Source organism: Scyliorhinus torazame, chromosome 8 (genome assembly GCF_047496885.1).
Source record: "Scyliorhinus torazame isolate Kashiwa2021f chromosome 8, sScyTor2.1, whole genome shotgun sequence".
Lineage (NCBI taxonomy): Eukaryota > Metazoa > Chordata > Chondrichthyes > Carcharhiniformes > Scyliorhinidae > Scyliorhinus > Scyliorhinus torazame.
This window is the reverse complement of record NC_092714.1, coordinates 104853545-104869097: the sequence shown is the minus strand read 5'-3', so window position 1 is coordinate 104869097 and position 15553 is coordinate 104853545. Positions and strand designations below refer to the sequence as shown.

General features: G+C 49.4%; 1 protein-coding gene across 15 annotated transcripts in view; it reads left to right on the top strand.

The window, feature by feature from the left end:
- Window positions 1–15553, top strand: part of dmd (dystrophin) — a 3042490-nt gene that overhangs the window by 1089068 nt on the left and 1937869 nt on the right. For all 15 annotated transcript variants that reach the window (XM_072513983.1, XM_072513987.1, XM_072513978.1 and 12 more), the window contains one exon: window positions 13935–14085. In XM_072513983.1, coding sequence (XP_072370084.1) covers window positions 13935–14085 — 151 coding nt within the window. The remainder of the gene's footprint in view (window positions 1–13934; window positions 14086–15553) is intronic.

The following is a 15553-nucleotide window of genomic DNA, read 5'->3' as shown; positions in this document are numbered from 1 at the left end:
ACAACAGATCCTTTTCTTTTTTTTCTTTTTGAGAATTGATCCTTCTCCATTTTAAAAGCTGTTATGGTTTCTGCATTTGCCATTGTTTCTTGGAGGACACCCCATGTTTGAAGAAGGAGGATTCGATCAGACATTGAGGGAGATGTTCATGAGGACCTGATCTGCTGCTTTCCAGGAAAAATGGAATTCAGAAAGCAAATTCCCCTTTTGTTGCCAGCTGCAGGGCTTACTAAAAACATTTAGGTATGACTGATATATGCCCTGCTCCTGCTCATCGATAGCTAATTTCTGGAGCCCCAAAATGGTCAATTGGACTCCGATTAGGATATTTAAACTTCCAAATGCTTGTTTTTGGCTTCTTCCTTAAAATAGTACCTGAGAAGCATTGAATGATTACCTGTGCAGGTTATGTGCTGACCTTTAGATTGCCAAATTAGTGTCACATGCCCATTAAAAAAAAAAAAAATCACTTTATTGCTGTATCAAATGATCCCCGAGATGAGGAATGACTTCTTTTCTCACTTCCAAAACAAGCTAAAGATTATTATTATCCATGATTCCTTCTGTTGCTCATCTACATTTTTCCCTCAGTGGCATCCCTCAGGGGTGGCACAGTGGTTAGCACTGCTGCCTCACAGCTCCAGAGACCGGGTTAAATTCCAGCTACGGATGGCTGTCTATGTGGAGTTTGCACTTCCTCCCCATGACTGTGTGGTTTCCTCCCGGAGCTCCAGTTTCCTCCCACAGTCCAAAGATGTGCAGGTTAGGTGGATTGGCTGTGAAAAATTGCCCCTCAACGTCCAAATGGTTAGGTTGGGGGTACTGGGTTATGCGGTAGGGTGGAAATGTGGGCTTATGTAGTGTGCTCTTTCCAAGGACAGGTGCAGACTTGATGGGCTAAATGGCCTCCTTCTGCACTGTAAATTCTATGATTATATGATCATCTAAAAACACTCAGTTTTCACACATATGGTGAAGATACCTAGTTCTACCTCAAATCTGTCTATCCTGACTTTTTCAATGTCTCTAAGCTGTCAGACTGCTTGTCCAACTTACAGTGCTGGATGAGCAGAAATTTCCTCCGTATAAATACAGGGAAGATAGAAGCCATTGTCTTTAGTCCCTATCACAAACATCACTTTTTAGCTGTTGACTACTTCCCTCTCCCTGGCAACTGTCTCGCACTGAACCAGACTCTTCGCAATCTTCGTATTACATTTGACTCCCAAGATAAGCTTCATATATTTACACAGGTGGTTTAGCACAGGAGGCAGGAGGTTCAGCTCGTTTGCCTGGACCGCTAGTTTGTGATGCAGAGCAAGGCCAGCAGATTCAATTCCCGTACTGGCTGAGGTCATTCATGAAGGCCCTGCCTTCTGAACCTTGCCCTTCACTTGAGATGTGGTGATCCTCAGGTTAAATTACTACCAGTTCCCTTCAACGGGAAAATCAGCCGATGGTCATCTGGGACAATGGCAACTTTACTTATGGGCAGCATGGTAGCACAGTGGTTAGCACAGTTGCTTCACAACTCCAGGGTCCCAGATTCGATTCCCGGCTAGGGTCACTGTCTGTGTGGAGTCTACACATTCTCCCAATGCTTGCGTGGGTGTCCTCCGGGTGCTCCGGTTTCCTCCTACAGTCCAAAGATGTGTAAGTTAGGTGCATTGGCCATGCTAAATTGAGCTTAATGTCCAAAAAGATTAGGTGGGGTTACTGGATTACGGGGATAGGATTGTTGTGAGTTTCTTTTTCTCTGTCTTTTCCTATGGTTCTGTTCCAATTATGGCAATCAGTGAGTTTGCCCTCCTTTCTTTTGATATCTATGTTCTAATGCTCAGAGTCAGGTATCGAATGATACCACCACAAAGTTCAACCGGCTATCGATCAAAGAGCCAAACACCAGTTTGTTAGTTCAAGGTCAAGCGTACTTTATTTACACACAATTAGTCATGCAATATAAACACTACTAGTTAATTACTCCTATCGACTAAAACAACCTGTACTTAACTTCGGGCACCCGGCTTAGGTCAGAGAAACAGTGCCCGCTGTTCGATTCTGGATCTATCGAGTCCGAAGGAGTAACTGCTGCTCAGCTAGGCTCATCCGTCTGGTAGCGATCGTTGAACTTGGACTTGCTTCTGGTGTTGCTGCAATTGGAGATGGTCGTGGCCGGGGCGTCAGGTCCAAGAGAGGACGAACATATGGCGAACCCTTCTTCTTATACTTGGGGGTTTTCATGCAATTTTTGACGGTCCTTCAGTTTGGGCTCCACTAATTGGGTGATCCCTGTTCGATTCCTAACCAATAAGTGGGCGGGGATCTGGATGGCTGGGCGTGTCCCAAGCAGTCACTGACCCCCTTGTTGACGCTTCCCCTGAACAGGGAATGGCGCCGAAATGTCTGGGACTGTACCGGTCGCTCGAGTACCAGTCCTTTGTTCTGGCGAAGATGGCCCATCAAATGCTAATCTGCCCCATCAAAATGCTAATTGGCCGTAGTTTCGATACCGTCTGGACTTCTTGCTTGCAAATATACATTTCAGGCTCTGAGCCTGCGTGAGTCTTGCCTTGTCCATTTTACCCGCTAGGCTTTGCGGGTTTCGCTGTCCCTAGTTGTAAGTGGCCATCCCAGATGACTACAGGGTGGCGGTGTGGGCTTGGGTGGGGTCCTCTTTCCAAGGGCCGGTACAGACTCAGACTGAATGGCCTCCTACTGTATTGTAAATTCTATGATTGTATGACCATAGCCAAGACTGTCGGTTTCCACTGTCGCATTGCTTGACTTCACTCTTGCTGAGGTTATCTGCTTCTGAAACCCTCACCCATGTCTTTGTTACCTCTAGGCTTGGCTACTCCAATGCATTCGTGACCAACCTCCCAAATTCCTTCCTCCACAAACTTGAGGTCATTCAAAACTCTGCTACCCATCTCATGCAATCCGCTGACTCATCACTCCTGTTTTCATTAGCCTCCTTTGACTCCCAGTTAAATAATGCCTCAATTTTAATGTATTTTCTTGCTTTCAACCTCTGGCCTCCCCCTACTCCGCCCCCACCTTCCACCCCTACATCTCCCCATCCTCCTATCGCTGTAACTCCTCCAATACGCCAACCCTCTGAAACTTCAGTCGTCCATCGATTCAGAACTTTTTGAGTCTGCTGTGACCAGGTGAACTTGTTCCCCTCTATTCAAACTCCTTAGTTGGTCACTGATGCGACCATCAATTCACTCGAGACAAGAGTAGAAGTAAACGGTGGCTTTAATCAACTTAGAACAGTGCCTGCCTGCGACTGATCCAATACTGAGAACCGCCTACTGGTCAACTGCTCTTTATATCTCCCTTCAAGGAGCAGTGGGCAGAGCCATATAAGGGAGGGAGCCATGGGCGGAGCCCATACAGGCCCCAACATGTTCCCCTATGGATAATGCCATACAATGGCCCATAGGAGGAGTCCACAAGGGCAACAGCATAGCACAGATACAGATACAATGGTGGATTATTGGCATAATACATTTACCACATTCACACCCTGTTTTTAAAAAATGAAGTCCGGCGGGGGTGACGGGTTCATAAGTTCAGCCGGTCCGGCGCACGGATTGTGCGCTGTGATCGCCGAAGCTCTGGCATTGTTGCTGATCCGGGTGTCGAGCTCATCCGTGCTGGCATCGGGAGTGAGGGCGCTGGTGCAGGTACAGATGTGGACTCCGGGAGCGTCTCTTCTGGAGCTTCATTCCTGTGGATTGCTGAAGAGGGATGGCGGCCGGGAGGGAGCGCGGGAGCCATATAAGGGGCGCTGGTCATGGTAGGTTGGTCGGGATATGGTGGAGGGGCGGTGGTGGTGGTGGAATCGGCGGGCGCCAGCTCCTGGAGGGAGACCGTATCCTGTGGGCCATTGGGAGACCGTATCCTGTGGGACATAAGCGTACTGGGGGTTGCAGTGTAGGATCTGGACCCTCTCTACCAGAGGATCGGACTTATGGCTCCTGGTGTGTTTTCTGAGTAGGACTGGCCCCAGTGTCTTCAGCCAGGACGGAAGCGAGGCCCCTGAGGTGGATCTCCTTGGGAAAACAAATAGGCAGTCATGAGGGGTCTCATTTGTGGCTGTGCAAAGTAGGAACCTAATAGAGTGGAGCACATCGGGGAGGACCTCCTTCCAGTGAGAAACTGGGAGATTCCTGGACCGCAGTGTCAGTAGGTCGGTCTTCCAGACTGTCGCATTTTCCCTCTCCACCTGCCCGTTTCCCCTGGGGTTATAACTGGTAGTCCTGCTTGAGGCAATGCCCTTATTGATCAGGTACTGACGCAGTTCGTCGCTCATGAATGACGAGCCCCGGTCACTGTGGACATAATTGGGAAAACCAAACAGGGTGAAGACACTATGTCGGTCTTTAATGACGGTGGACGGGTTCATGTCGGGGCAAGGGATTGCAAAGGGGAAGCGGGAGAACTCATCAATAATGTTGAGGAAATATGTATTGCGGTTATTGGAGGGGAGGGGCCCTTTGAAATCGATACTGAGGCGCTCAAAGGGCCGGGATGCCTTTACCAGGTGGGCCTTATCTGGTCGATAGAAGTGCGGTTTGCACTTCGCACGGATCTGGCAGTCCCTGGTCATAGGGACTCCTCGGTGGAGTAGGGCAGGTTGCGGGCATTGATATAGTGGATAAGCTGGGTGACCCCTGGGTGGCAGAGGTCATCATGGATAGCCCGTAGTCGGTCATCTTGTGCGCTGGCGCATGTGCCACGGGACAGGGCATCTGGAGGCTCGTTGAGCTTCCCAGGACGATATACTATATCATAATTATAGGTGGAGTGTTCGATCCTCCACCTCAAGATCTTATTGTTCTTGATTTTGCCCCGCTGCATATTATCGAACATGAAGGCTACCGATCGTTGGTCGGTGACGAGGGTAAACCTCCTACCAGCGAGGTAGTGCCTCCAGTGCCGTACGGCATCCACGATGGCTTGGGCCTCTTTTTCGACTGAGGAGTGCTGAATTTCGGAGGTGGTGAGGGTGCGCGGAAAAAACTCTTAACGGTCTGCCTGCTTGATTGAGGGTAGCGGCGAGAACGACCTCTGATGCGTCGCTCTCCACCTGGAAGGGGACGGACTCGTCCACCGCACGCATCGCGGCTTTGGCGATGTCCGCCTTGATGCAGCTGAAGGCCTGGCGGGCCTCAGTCGCCAGTGGAAAGATGGTGGCCTTGATTAGTGGGCGGACTTTGTCTGCATAGTTGGGGACCCGCTGGGCATAATATGAAAAGAACCCGAGGCACCTCTTCAGGGCCCTGGGGCAGTGGGGGAGGGGAAGTTGCAGGAGGGAGCACATTCGGCCGGGGTCGGGTCCTAGAACCCCGTTTTCCACGACGTAGCCGAGGATGGCTCATCTGGTTGTGCGGAAACGCATTCCTCCTTGTTGTACGTGAGGTTTAGGGTTTGGACGGTTTGGAGAAATCTGTGGAGGATGGCGTCGTGGCCCTCCTGATCATGGCCGCAGATGGTGATATTGTCCAAGTACGGAAATGTGTCCCGCGGCCCGTACTGGTCCACCATTCGGTCCATTGTTCTTTGGAACACCGAAACCCCGTTCGTGACGCCAAAGGGGACCAGGAGGAAGTGAAAAAGGCGGCCGTCTGCCTCAAACGCCGTGTAGTCGTGGTCCTCCGGGCGGATTGGGAGCTGTTGGTATGCAGACTTCAGATCCACCATGGAGAATACCTGGTAGTGTGCGATCTGGTTTACCATGTCTGCAATCCGGGGAAGGGGGTACGCATCGAGTTGCGTGTACCGGTTTATGGTTTGGCTGTAATCTACAACCATCCGGTTCTTTTCCCCGGTCTTGACGACCACCACCTGAGCTCTCTCGGGGCTATTGCTGGCCTTGATGACTCCCTCCCGCAAGAGTCGCTGGACGTCGGACCTGATAAAAGTCCTGTACTGTATGCTATACTGCCTGTTTTTGGTGGCGACAGGTTTGCAGTCGGCGGTGAGGTTTGCGAAGAGTGGGGGAGGGTCAACGTTTAGGGTCGCGAGACTGCATATGGTGAGTGGGGGTAGGGGGCCCCGAACTTCAGGGTTAGGCTCCAGAGGTTGCATTGGAAATCTAGTCCCAATAGGAGAGGAGCGCAGAGGTCTGGGAGCACATATAATTTAAAATTGGTGTACTCGCCGCCCTGGATTGCTTGTGCTGTGGTAGTGCACCCTCGGATTTGCACCGAGTGCGACCCAGAGCCGAGGGAGATGGTTTGTTGCGCCAGGAAGATTGGGAGCGAGAAGCGTCTTACCATGTCCGGGTGAATGAAGCTCTCTGTGCTCCCGGAGTCGAAAAGGCAAGGCGTCTCGTGCCCATTTGCCCGGACGGACATCATGGAGCTCCGGAGGTGCTTGGGTCGCGACTGGTCCAGGGTGACCGCGCTGAGTTGCGAGCAGCCGGCGTGGTCGGAGGTGCTGGGGCGGTTCCGCGATGACTGCCCTTCTTGATCATGAACGGCGTAGCAGATGGCGGCCAAGATGGCAGCCCCCGTTGGTTGAGCGTGGCGGGCGGTGAGGAAGATGGCGTCCAAGACGGCAGCCCCTATGGATCGCTTGTGGCCGGCCGCGTGGGGGAGAATGGCCAAGATGGCGGCCCCCGTGAGTCGCACGTGCTGTGTGGGCTGGAAGATGGCTGCCCCCACGGATAGCATGAGGCTGATGACGGTCTACCGGGGACGGAGTCGGCAGACACGCTGCCACACTGCGGGGTCTGCGGGCCTGTGAGTCTGAGGATTGGGCTTGTGAGTTAGGGTTCTTGGACCTGGCCAGGCAAACTTTGGCGAAATTTCCTTTTCTCCCGCAGCTGCTGCAGTTCGCGTTACGGGCCGGGCAGTGCTGCTGGGGGTGTTGGTACTGGCTCCAGAAATAGCAGGGTAGCCCCCCATGGTGGGTGGGTGGCCGCTTGGCACAGGCCTGGGATTAGTCTTTGGTCGGGGGTCCACGAGGGGGTCGAGATGTCAGCCGGGAATGCGTTAAGGCTCTGGAACGCTACTTCCAGAGAGGAGGCTAACTTTACTGTCTGATCCAGGTCCAGGGCCCCCTTTTCGAGTAGGCGCTGTCTCAAGTAGTTGGACCGGACTGCCGCCACGTAGACGTCTCGGACGGCGAGTTCCATATGTTGAGTGACCGTAACGGCCTGGTAGTTGCAGCTGCGTGCGAGGGCTTTGAGGTCGCGTAGGTAGTCTTCTAGCGATTTCCCGGGGTGCTGGAGGCGAGTGGTGAGGATGTGTCACCCATGGACCTCGTTCACGGGCCGTACATAGAGGCGTTCGAGCATCGCAAGGTCATCTGCGTAGGAGGAGGCCTCGTCGAGTTGAACAGAGATTCAATTGCTCACCCGTGGGTGGAGGAGGTTCAGCTTCTGTTCGTCGGTGACGGAAGGCGTGGAGGAGGCTGTGAGCTAGGCCTTGAAGCAGCGGAGCCAGGGTGAAAAAATTTATTTCGCCTCCGCGGCCTGCGGATCGAGTTCCTGTCAGCCAGGTTTGAAGGCCGATTCCATAGTTGCGTTTAAGTTGATTAAATTGATGCGACCATCAATTCACTCGAGACAAGAGTAGAAGTAAACCGTGGCTTTAATCAACTTTGAACAGTGCCTGCCTGCGACTGGTCCAATACTGAGAACCGCCTACAGGTAGACTGCTCTTTATACCTCCTTTCAAGGGGAGGGGCCATAGGCAGAGCCCATACAGGCCCCAACATGTTCCCCTGTGGATAATGCCATACAATGGCCCATAGGAGAAGCCCACAAGGGCAACAGCATAGCACAGATACAGGATTATTGTCATAATACATTCACCACAATCACCACAAAAGTTGAGGTTTCCTTTTCATGAGGATTTGCCTCTTCAAAGTTGGGGAGGGGGAGAGAGTGTCCCACCAGTGTATGGATTTGTGGACCAGAAGCGGCTGAAAAAGAAGGGAACAGTCGGTGAACGTTAGTATGGTGCCTGCAACACAGGTGAAGATGGCGGAGGGTCAGGGACCGATCCTGCCCGTTCCGTGGTCAACGGAGCAGCTGGTGAGCTTCCTGAATGAGAAGTTCACGCAGCAGAGGAAGGAGAACTTGGAGGACCTGGAAGGGTGGTGGACCCTGGGATCGACCACATGAGGTTGGAGGCCCAGGGCCAGGCAATCCAGAAGGTGGAGGAAGAGGTGGGGGAGCACATTGCCTCAATGGCAGCGAAGATGAGGTTGATGCGGGATCAACAGATGCGGCTGCAGGCACAAGTGGAGGACCTGGATCGGTCGGGCTGGCAGAACATAATGATCGTGGGCCTGTCGGAGGGATGTGAGGGAGTGGACACCGGCGCCTATGTGGCGCGGATGTTTGAGAAGCTGCTGGGAGAGGGAGCATTTGCACGGCCCTTGGAAGTGGACTAGGCGCACAGGGCGCTAATGAGGAAGCCGCAGGGGAACGAGCCGCCGAGGGCGATGGTGATGCGTCTGCACTGGTTTTTGGATAAAGAGCGGATTTTGAGGTGGTCGAGGTGCTGCACCTTAGAGGGCAGTGAACTTCGCGTATATCAGGACCTGGGTGCGGAGCTTGCCATGAGGAGGGCGGACTTTAATAAGGTGAAGACGGCCTTATTTAAGAAGGGGTGAAATTTGGAATGCTGTACCTGGACATTGAACTTTGGACGGGGTGTTCCCGTTCTGTTGCTTTGGGATTTATTTGGGTCAATTTTGCACTGTGTTTGGGGCCATTGTTTTGTTTTGTTTTGGGTTTGCATTGAAGGCAGTGGTGAGAGGGGAGTTCATATTGATACGGGCACATAGGGAGAGGGTGGAGATGGAAAGGCTAGTGGAGGAGATCCTGCAGGAAGACAGAAGGTACTCGGAGGCCCGGGAGGCAGGGCTGTTGAAGGAGCGGCAGAAGCGACAGATGGCGTTTGGGTTGTTATCGACGGGGAAGGTGGTGGGGCAGTTGAGAAGGACGAGAGGGGTGGGGTATGAATATGGTGAGAAGGCGAGCAGGATGTTGGCGCACCAGTTGAGGAAGCAGGAGGCAGCGAGGCAGATAAGGAAAGTGAAGGACAAAGGGGGGGAACACGTTCTTGGACCCGATTGGGGTGAATGGGATGTTTCGGGATTTTTATAGTAGGCTTTATGAGTCGGAACACCCAACCGGGGTGGAGGGGATGAGGTGGATTTTCGAGGGTTTGGAGTTCCAGAGGGTGGAAGAGGAGATGGTGGAGGGCCTGGGTCCCAATTGGGCTGATAGAAGTGGTGGAGGGGCTGGAGGCGATGCAGTCGGGCAAGGCCCCAGTTCCAGATGGGCATACAGTGGAGTTGTATAAAATGTTCTCGGTGGTGCTGGGACCTTTAGAACATAGAACATAGAACAATACAGCGCAGTACAGGCCCTTCGGCCCACGATGTTGCACCGAAACAAAAGCCATCTAACCTACACTATGCCATTATCATCCATATGTTTATCCAATAAACTTTTAAATGCCCTCAATGTTGGCGAGTTCACTACTGTAGCAGGTAGGGCATTCCACGGCCTCACTACTCTTTGCGTAAAGAACCTACCTCTGACCTCTGTCCTATATCTATTACCCCTCAGTTTAAAGTTATGTCCCCTCGTGCCAGCCATATCCATCCGCGGGAGAAGGCTCTCACTGTCCACCCTATCCAACCCCCTGATCATTTTGTATGCCTCTATTAAGTCTCCTCTTAACCTTCTTCTCTCCAACGAAAACAACCTCAAGTCCATCAGCCTTTCCTCATAAGATTTTCCCTCCATACCAGGCAACATCCTGGTAAATCTCCTCTGCACCCGCTCCAAAGCCTCCACGTCCTTCCTATAATGCGGTGACCAGAACTGTACGCAATACTCCAAATGCGGCCGTACCAGAGTTCTGTACAGCTGCAACATGACCTCCCGACTCCGGAACTCAATCCCGCTACCAATAAAGGCCAACACTCCATAGGCCTTCTTCACAACCCTATCAACCTGGGTGGCAACTTTCAGGATCTATGTACATGGATACCTAGATCCCTCTGCTCATCCACACTTTCAAGAACTTTACCATTAGCCAAATATTCCGCATTCCTGTTATTCCTTCCAAAGTGAATCACCTCACACTTCTCTACATTAAACTCCATTTGCCACCTCTCAGCCCAGCTCTGCAGCTTATCTATATCCCTCTGTAACCTGCTACATCCTTCCACGCTATCGACAACACCACCGACTTTAGTATCGTCTGCAAATTTACTCACCCACCCTTCTGCGCCTTCCTCTAGGTCATTGATAAAAATGACAAACAGCAACGGCCCCAGAACAGATCCTTGTGGTCCTCCACTTGTGACTGTACTCCATTCTGAACATTTCCCATCAACCACCACCCTCTGTCTTCTTTCAGCTAGCCAATTTCTGATCCACATCTCTAAATCACCCTCAATCCCCAGCCTCCGTATTTTTTGCAATAGCCTACCGTGGGGAACCTTATCAAACGCTTTGCTGAAATCCATATACACCACATCAACTGCTCTACCCTCGTCTACCTGTTCAGTCACCTTCTCAAAGAACTCAATAAGGTTTGTGAGGCATGACCTACCCTTCACAAAGCCATGCTGACTATCCCTGATCATATTATTCCTATCTAGATGATTATAAATCTTGTCTCTTATAATCCCCTCCAAGACTTTACCCACTACAGACGTGAGGCTCACCGGTCTATAGTTGCCGGGGTTGTCTCTGCTCCCCTTTTTGAACAAAGGGACCACATTTGCTGTCCTCCAGTCCTCTGGCACTATTCCTGTAGCCAATGATGACATAAAAACCAAACTTTGTTGGTAAGGGCATTTAATGAGGCAAGGGAGTGGGGGGGCGGGGGGGGGGGCGCGGCTACCCCTAAGATGTCACAGGCCTCAATCTCTCTCATTCTGAGGCAGGGAAAGGATCCGGAACAATGTGGGTCATACAGGCCGATCTCCCTGTTAAATGTGGATGTCAAGTTATTGGCCAAGATCTTGTCCTTGAGAATATAGGATTGTGTGCCAGGGGTATTAGGAGAGGACTAGATAGGGTTTGTTAAGGGGAGGCATCTGGCAGCGAATATCAGGAGGTTTATAAATCTCCGAGAGACGAGAGGTGGAGGTGATGGCCGCCATGGATGCCGAGAAGGCCTTCAATCGTGTGGAGCGGGACTATTTGTGGGAGATCTTGGGGCACTTTGGGTTTGGGTAGGGTTTTGTGGACTGGGGATGCTGTATCAGGCACCAGTGACGAGTGTGCCATCGAACCGGTTGAGCTCGGACTATTTTAGGTTGCACCGGGGACGAGGCAGGGCTGAGCACTCTCCCCACTGCTTATTGCTGTGGTTTTCTAGCCATTGGCGATGGCGCTGAGAGCGTTAAACGCCTGGCAGGGGATAGTACGGGGTGTGGTGGGTGGAACACGGGGTCTCGCTATACCTTCTTTTGTAAAATTCCGGACCCGCTTGGGGGGGGGGGGGGGGGGATTGGAGGGATTATGGGGATCCTAGATGAATTCGGCAAGTTTTCGGGTTTAAATTGAATTTTGGCAAAATTGAGGTCTTTCCAATCCAGGCGAGGGGGCATGAGAAGAGGTTGAGGGAGATGCCGTTCAAGGTGGTGGGGGGGAGCTTTCGGTATTTGGGCATCGAGGTGGCGCAGGAGTGGGAGCAACTGCACAAGCATGTATCTGGCTCGGTGGGTGGAGCAGGTGAAGGCGGTCTAGAAGGTGGGATACGCTGCTGTTGTAATTAGCGGAGAGAGTACAGATGGTGAAGATGACGATACTCTCGAGGTTCTTGTTTGTCTTCCAGAGCCTTCCAATTTTTATCCCAAGGCGTTTTTTAAGAAGGTGAAGGTGGTGATTTCAGGGTTTGTGTGGGAGGTAAAACCCCGCAGGTGAAGAAGGTGCTGCTGGAGGGGGGGCGGGGTTGGCCCTTCCGAACTTTGTAAATTATTACTGGGCGGCAAACATCGCGATGGTTTGGGAGATGGGTAGTGGGAGAGGTACTGAAAGTAAGGGTGGTTCCGAGTCCAGAGGTGGCGATCTTTGGTGTGTCAGAAGATCCGGGAGTCCAGGGGGTGAGAGAGGCCGATGTTTTGGCCTTTGCCTCCCTGGTAGCCCGGAGACGGATTTTATTGGCATGGAGGGACTCGGAGCCCCCGAAGGCCAGGGTGTGGGTTCATGACATGGCCGGGTTTCTCTGGCCCGAGAAGATTAAGTTTTCCCTGAGGGGCTCAGTGACAGGGTTTGCCCGGAGGTGGCAGTCGTTTATCGACTTCTTTGGGGAAAATTAAGTTGTCAGCAGTGGCTCTGTTGATACCTTGTGGTTAAATTTTTTTAAATTATAAATGCCTTAATGAAAATATATATATTTTTTAAATTGCAGAACCCGTTCGACAGGCCTACTACTCCTGTTTTGATGTTCCTTTTCCCGATTTAATTCCCTTTACTATTGATGACTGTGCCTTCAGCTGCCAAGATATTAAGCTCTGGAATTCCCTCCTGAAATATTGCTGCCTCTTTACTTCTTTCCTTCTATAAGACTGTTTTTAAAAACCTACTATTTTTTTCGTATTTCGTCTCCTTATTCACCTCAGTGTCAACCTATTGTTTGCGAACAGCCCTGTGGAGTATTTTGGGATGCTTTATTACATTAAAAGTGCACTATAAATCAATGTTCTTGGCGATATTACTTCATTTTAATTTGCAAATATTACAGGTTTCAAAATGAGCAGATTTACCTACTTGATATTTCAGGTAACTGGGACCTATTCTATTATTCACCAGTCAATTATTCTGAATGAAATATGAAGGAAGATTGCATAAATGATTTACCCTGAAAACATTAAGGTCAATTGTTCATACAAATGCTTCATGGGAAAGATAATATAGTGACATGATTTGAAATATCAAGGTTTTTAATGACAATGTCTTCCCTGTCATTCTTTATCACTTCTATGGCATAATATAATTCAATGAAAGGAAGACCTTAGAAGCACGTGTGTGATTTTCGATTTGTCAAGCACTTCTCTGACCTATTTGGAGAATATATTGCAATGTTTTAAATTGCAAATAGTTATTTTTTTCATGGAATCTGAGCATTGCTGGCAATATTAGTTGCCCATCCCTAATTGCCCTTAAGATGATGGAGATCTGCCTTAAACTGCTTTAGATACACCCACCGTGCCATTCGGGAGGGTGTTCCAGGATTTTGATTCAGTGACAGTGAAGGGGTGGGGGTATACTTCCAAGTCCGTGTGGTGTGAGACCAGGAGGTGAATTTGCAGATGGTGGCATCCCCATGTGTCTGCTGGTCTTGTTCTTCCAGCTCAACGGTAGCACTGTGCTTCGTTACTGGCCTAGCAATCCAGAGGCCTGGACAAATACACTGGAGTACATGAGTTCTCATCCCACTCTGGCAGCTGGGAAATCTAAATTCAGTGAAAGAAATCTGGAATAAAAAAGCTAATTTTAGTTATCGTAACCGTGAAACTATTAATTTTCAGAAAAAATTTCCCATCTGGTTTACTAAAGTCCCTTAGGGAAGGAAATTTACCTCCCTTACCTGGTCTGGCCGACTGATAACTTTAGATCCACAGCAATGCACCTGCGCTTTCTGACAACTGAGAGGTTGTTCCAAGATGAGTTTTACGATTACCTGTGGTTTCCAACCAGTAGAGCTGAATAAACCTTTGAGTAGTTGACAGAAATACTGCAGAAATTTAAAAATGGCTTCAGTGTAACTGTGAATAAAACTGCGTCAAAAGATAAAAACTTATTTTTCAAAAAAATCATATTTTTTAATTAATGTAAAATTAAGATTAATAATTTGAAGGACACAAGTTGCAGAATCAACCCTTTAGATATGAAACAATTGGATACAGGGAACAACGTTCATTAATTTTCTTGTTTCTAGGTTACATGAAGTGCTAATGGATCTTCAGCAGCAGCAACTGAAGCATTTAGCTGATTGGTTAACAAATACAGAGGACAGAATTCACCAAATGGAGGCCCAACCTCTTGGACCAGATCTGGAAGCTTTAAAACAACAAGTTGAAGAACATAAAGTGAGTACTTATTCTTCTGCATCCAAACACGAAAAGTGAATTTTTTCAGAACAGGTAGTATTTTTCATCCGATTTCAAAAATTATTTATTCCTGAGGCTCAGGTTTCCTTAAAAGAAGTGAAAGCAGTGGGCAACTCCACACTTGCTTCACTTTGTAGCTTCCACTCCCATTGAGAAAGACGGAATGTAAATTTAAAATTGCTGCACAATGGAGTATAAATCTCATGCTTGAGTTTGCACATTCGCCCCGTGTCTGCGTGGATCTCACCCCCGCAACCCAAAGATGTGGAGGCAAGGTGGATTGGCCACGCTAAATTGCCCCTCAATTGGAAAAGCAATAATTGAATACTCTAAATGTACTTTTTAAAATAAATAAATAAATCTGATGCTGACTCAGTGAAGATAGTGAAACATCTTGTTCTGTACCAAATGGGGCCAGTACCATGATGAGAAAAATAAGATTCCATAATTGTCAAGATGTGTCTCATACTATTTTGTTTTAAAAACAGAAATGAGACTACACCAAAGTCGAGCTGGATTTGCCAACACCGCAGAAAGTTGAAAATTGAGTGATTAAACGGGTTTTTGCTTCCCACTTGGTTCACTGACTCTCTGCTTCACCCGAGGCATCTACCTGTTGATCCCTCTTTGCAAACAGAAACCCCCACTGCCCATTCTACTCTCGCCCAACCTTTTTTTCGCCGTTTCCCGACCCCCCCCCATCTCTATCCCCCCTCCACCCCCCCCCTGCCCATAATCACACACTCACACGTTATACATTCAAGTGCAAGACTCTTGTCAACCATTGTGAATGATTCTGTTTGACAACCTGGATTTTACAGAAATTTGGCTCATGTATAATAACACCTTGCCCTTTACTGGAGAGCCTTCTTGCCTGATTATACTTCCTAGCACTATGGCCCATTCAAATGATGGCATGGCTCTTATTATTGAATTCCTATATATCTTCTGACACCTTTACCTTCTTTAACAACCTCACATTCTTCCACCCCATCAAGTCTCTTTTAAAATCCTTGTTATCATTCTGACATGCTCTGCCTGACTCCGTGTTTCTCACTCAAGATATCCTTGTTTCTTTCCACTCTTGGCCTCTGCACTGTGACTCCGCATTCTAGTGATTTTCAACCTAATCTTGACTTAATTTGACCTCTTCTACCATCAATACCCGACTGTTTTTCTTAATTATCTCCTTCCATATAAGCTCTCCTACTCATATCATGGCTGCCCCCTCAATCTTGCCATATCATGTGCCCGTATACTCCACTAGTCTCAATCATAGGCATTACAATTACCAGCTGCCTCCCTTTATTTCCCACAATGCATACATTGTTTATATATTAGACAAAGGAGAACCAGTGGACATGATTTCATTTAGATTTCCAGAAGGCCTTTGACAAGGTGCCGCATAGGAGACTGTTAAATATGTTAAGAGCCCATGGTGTTAAGG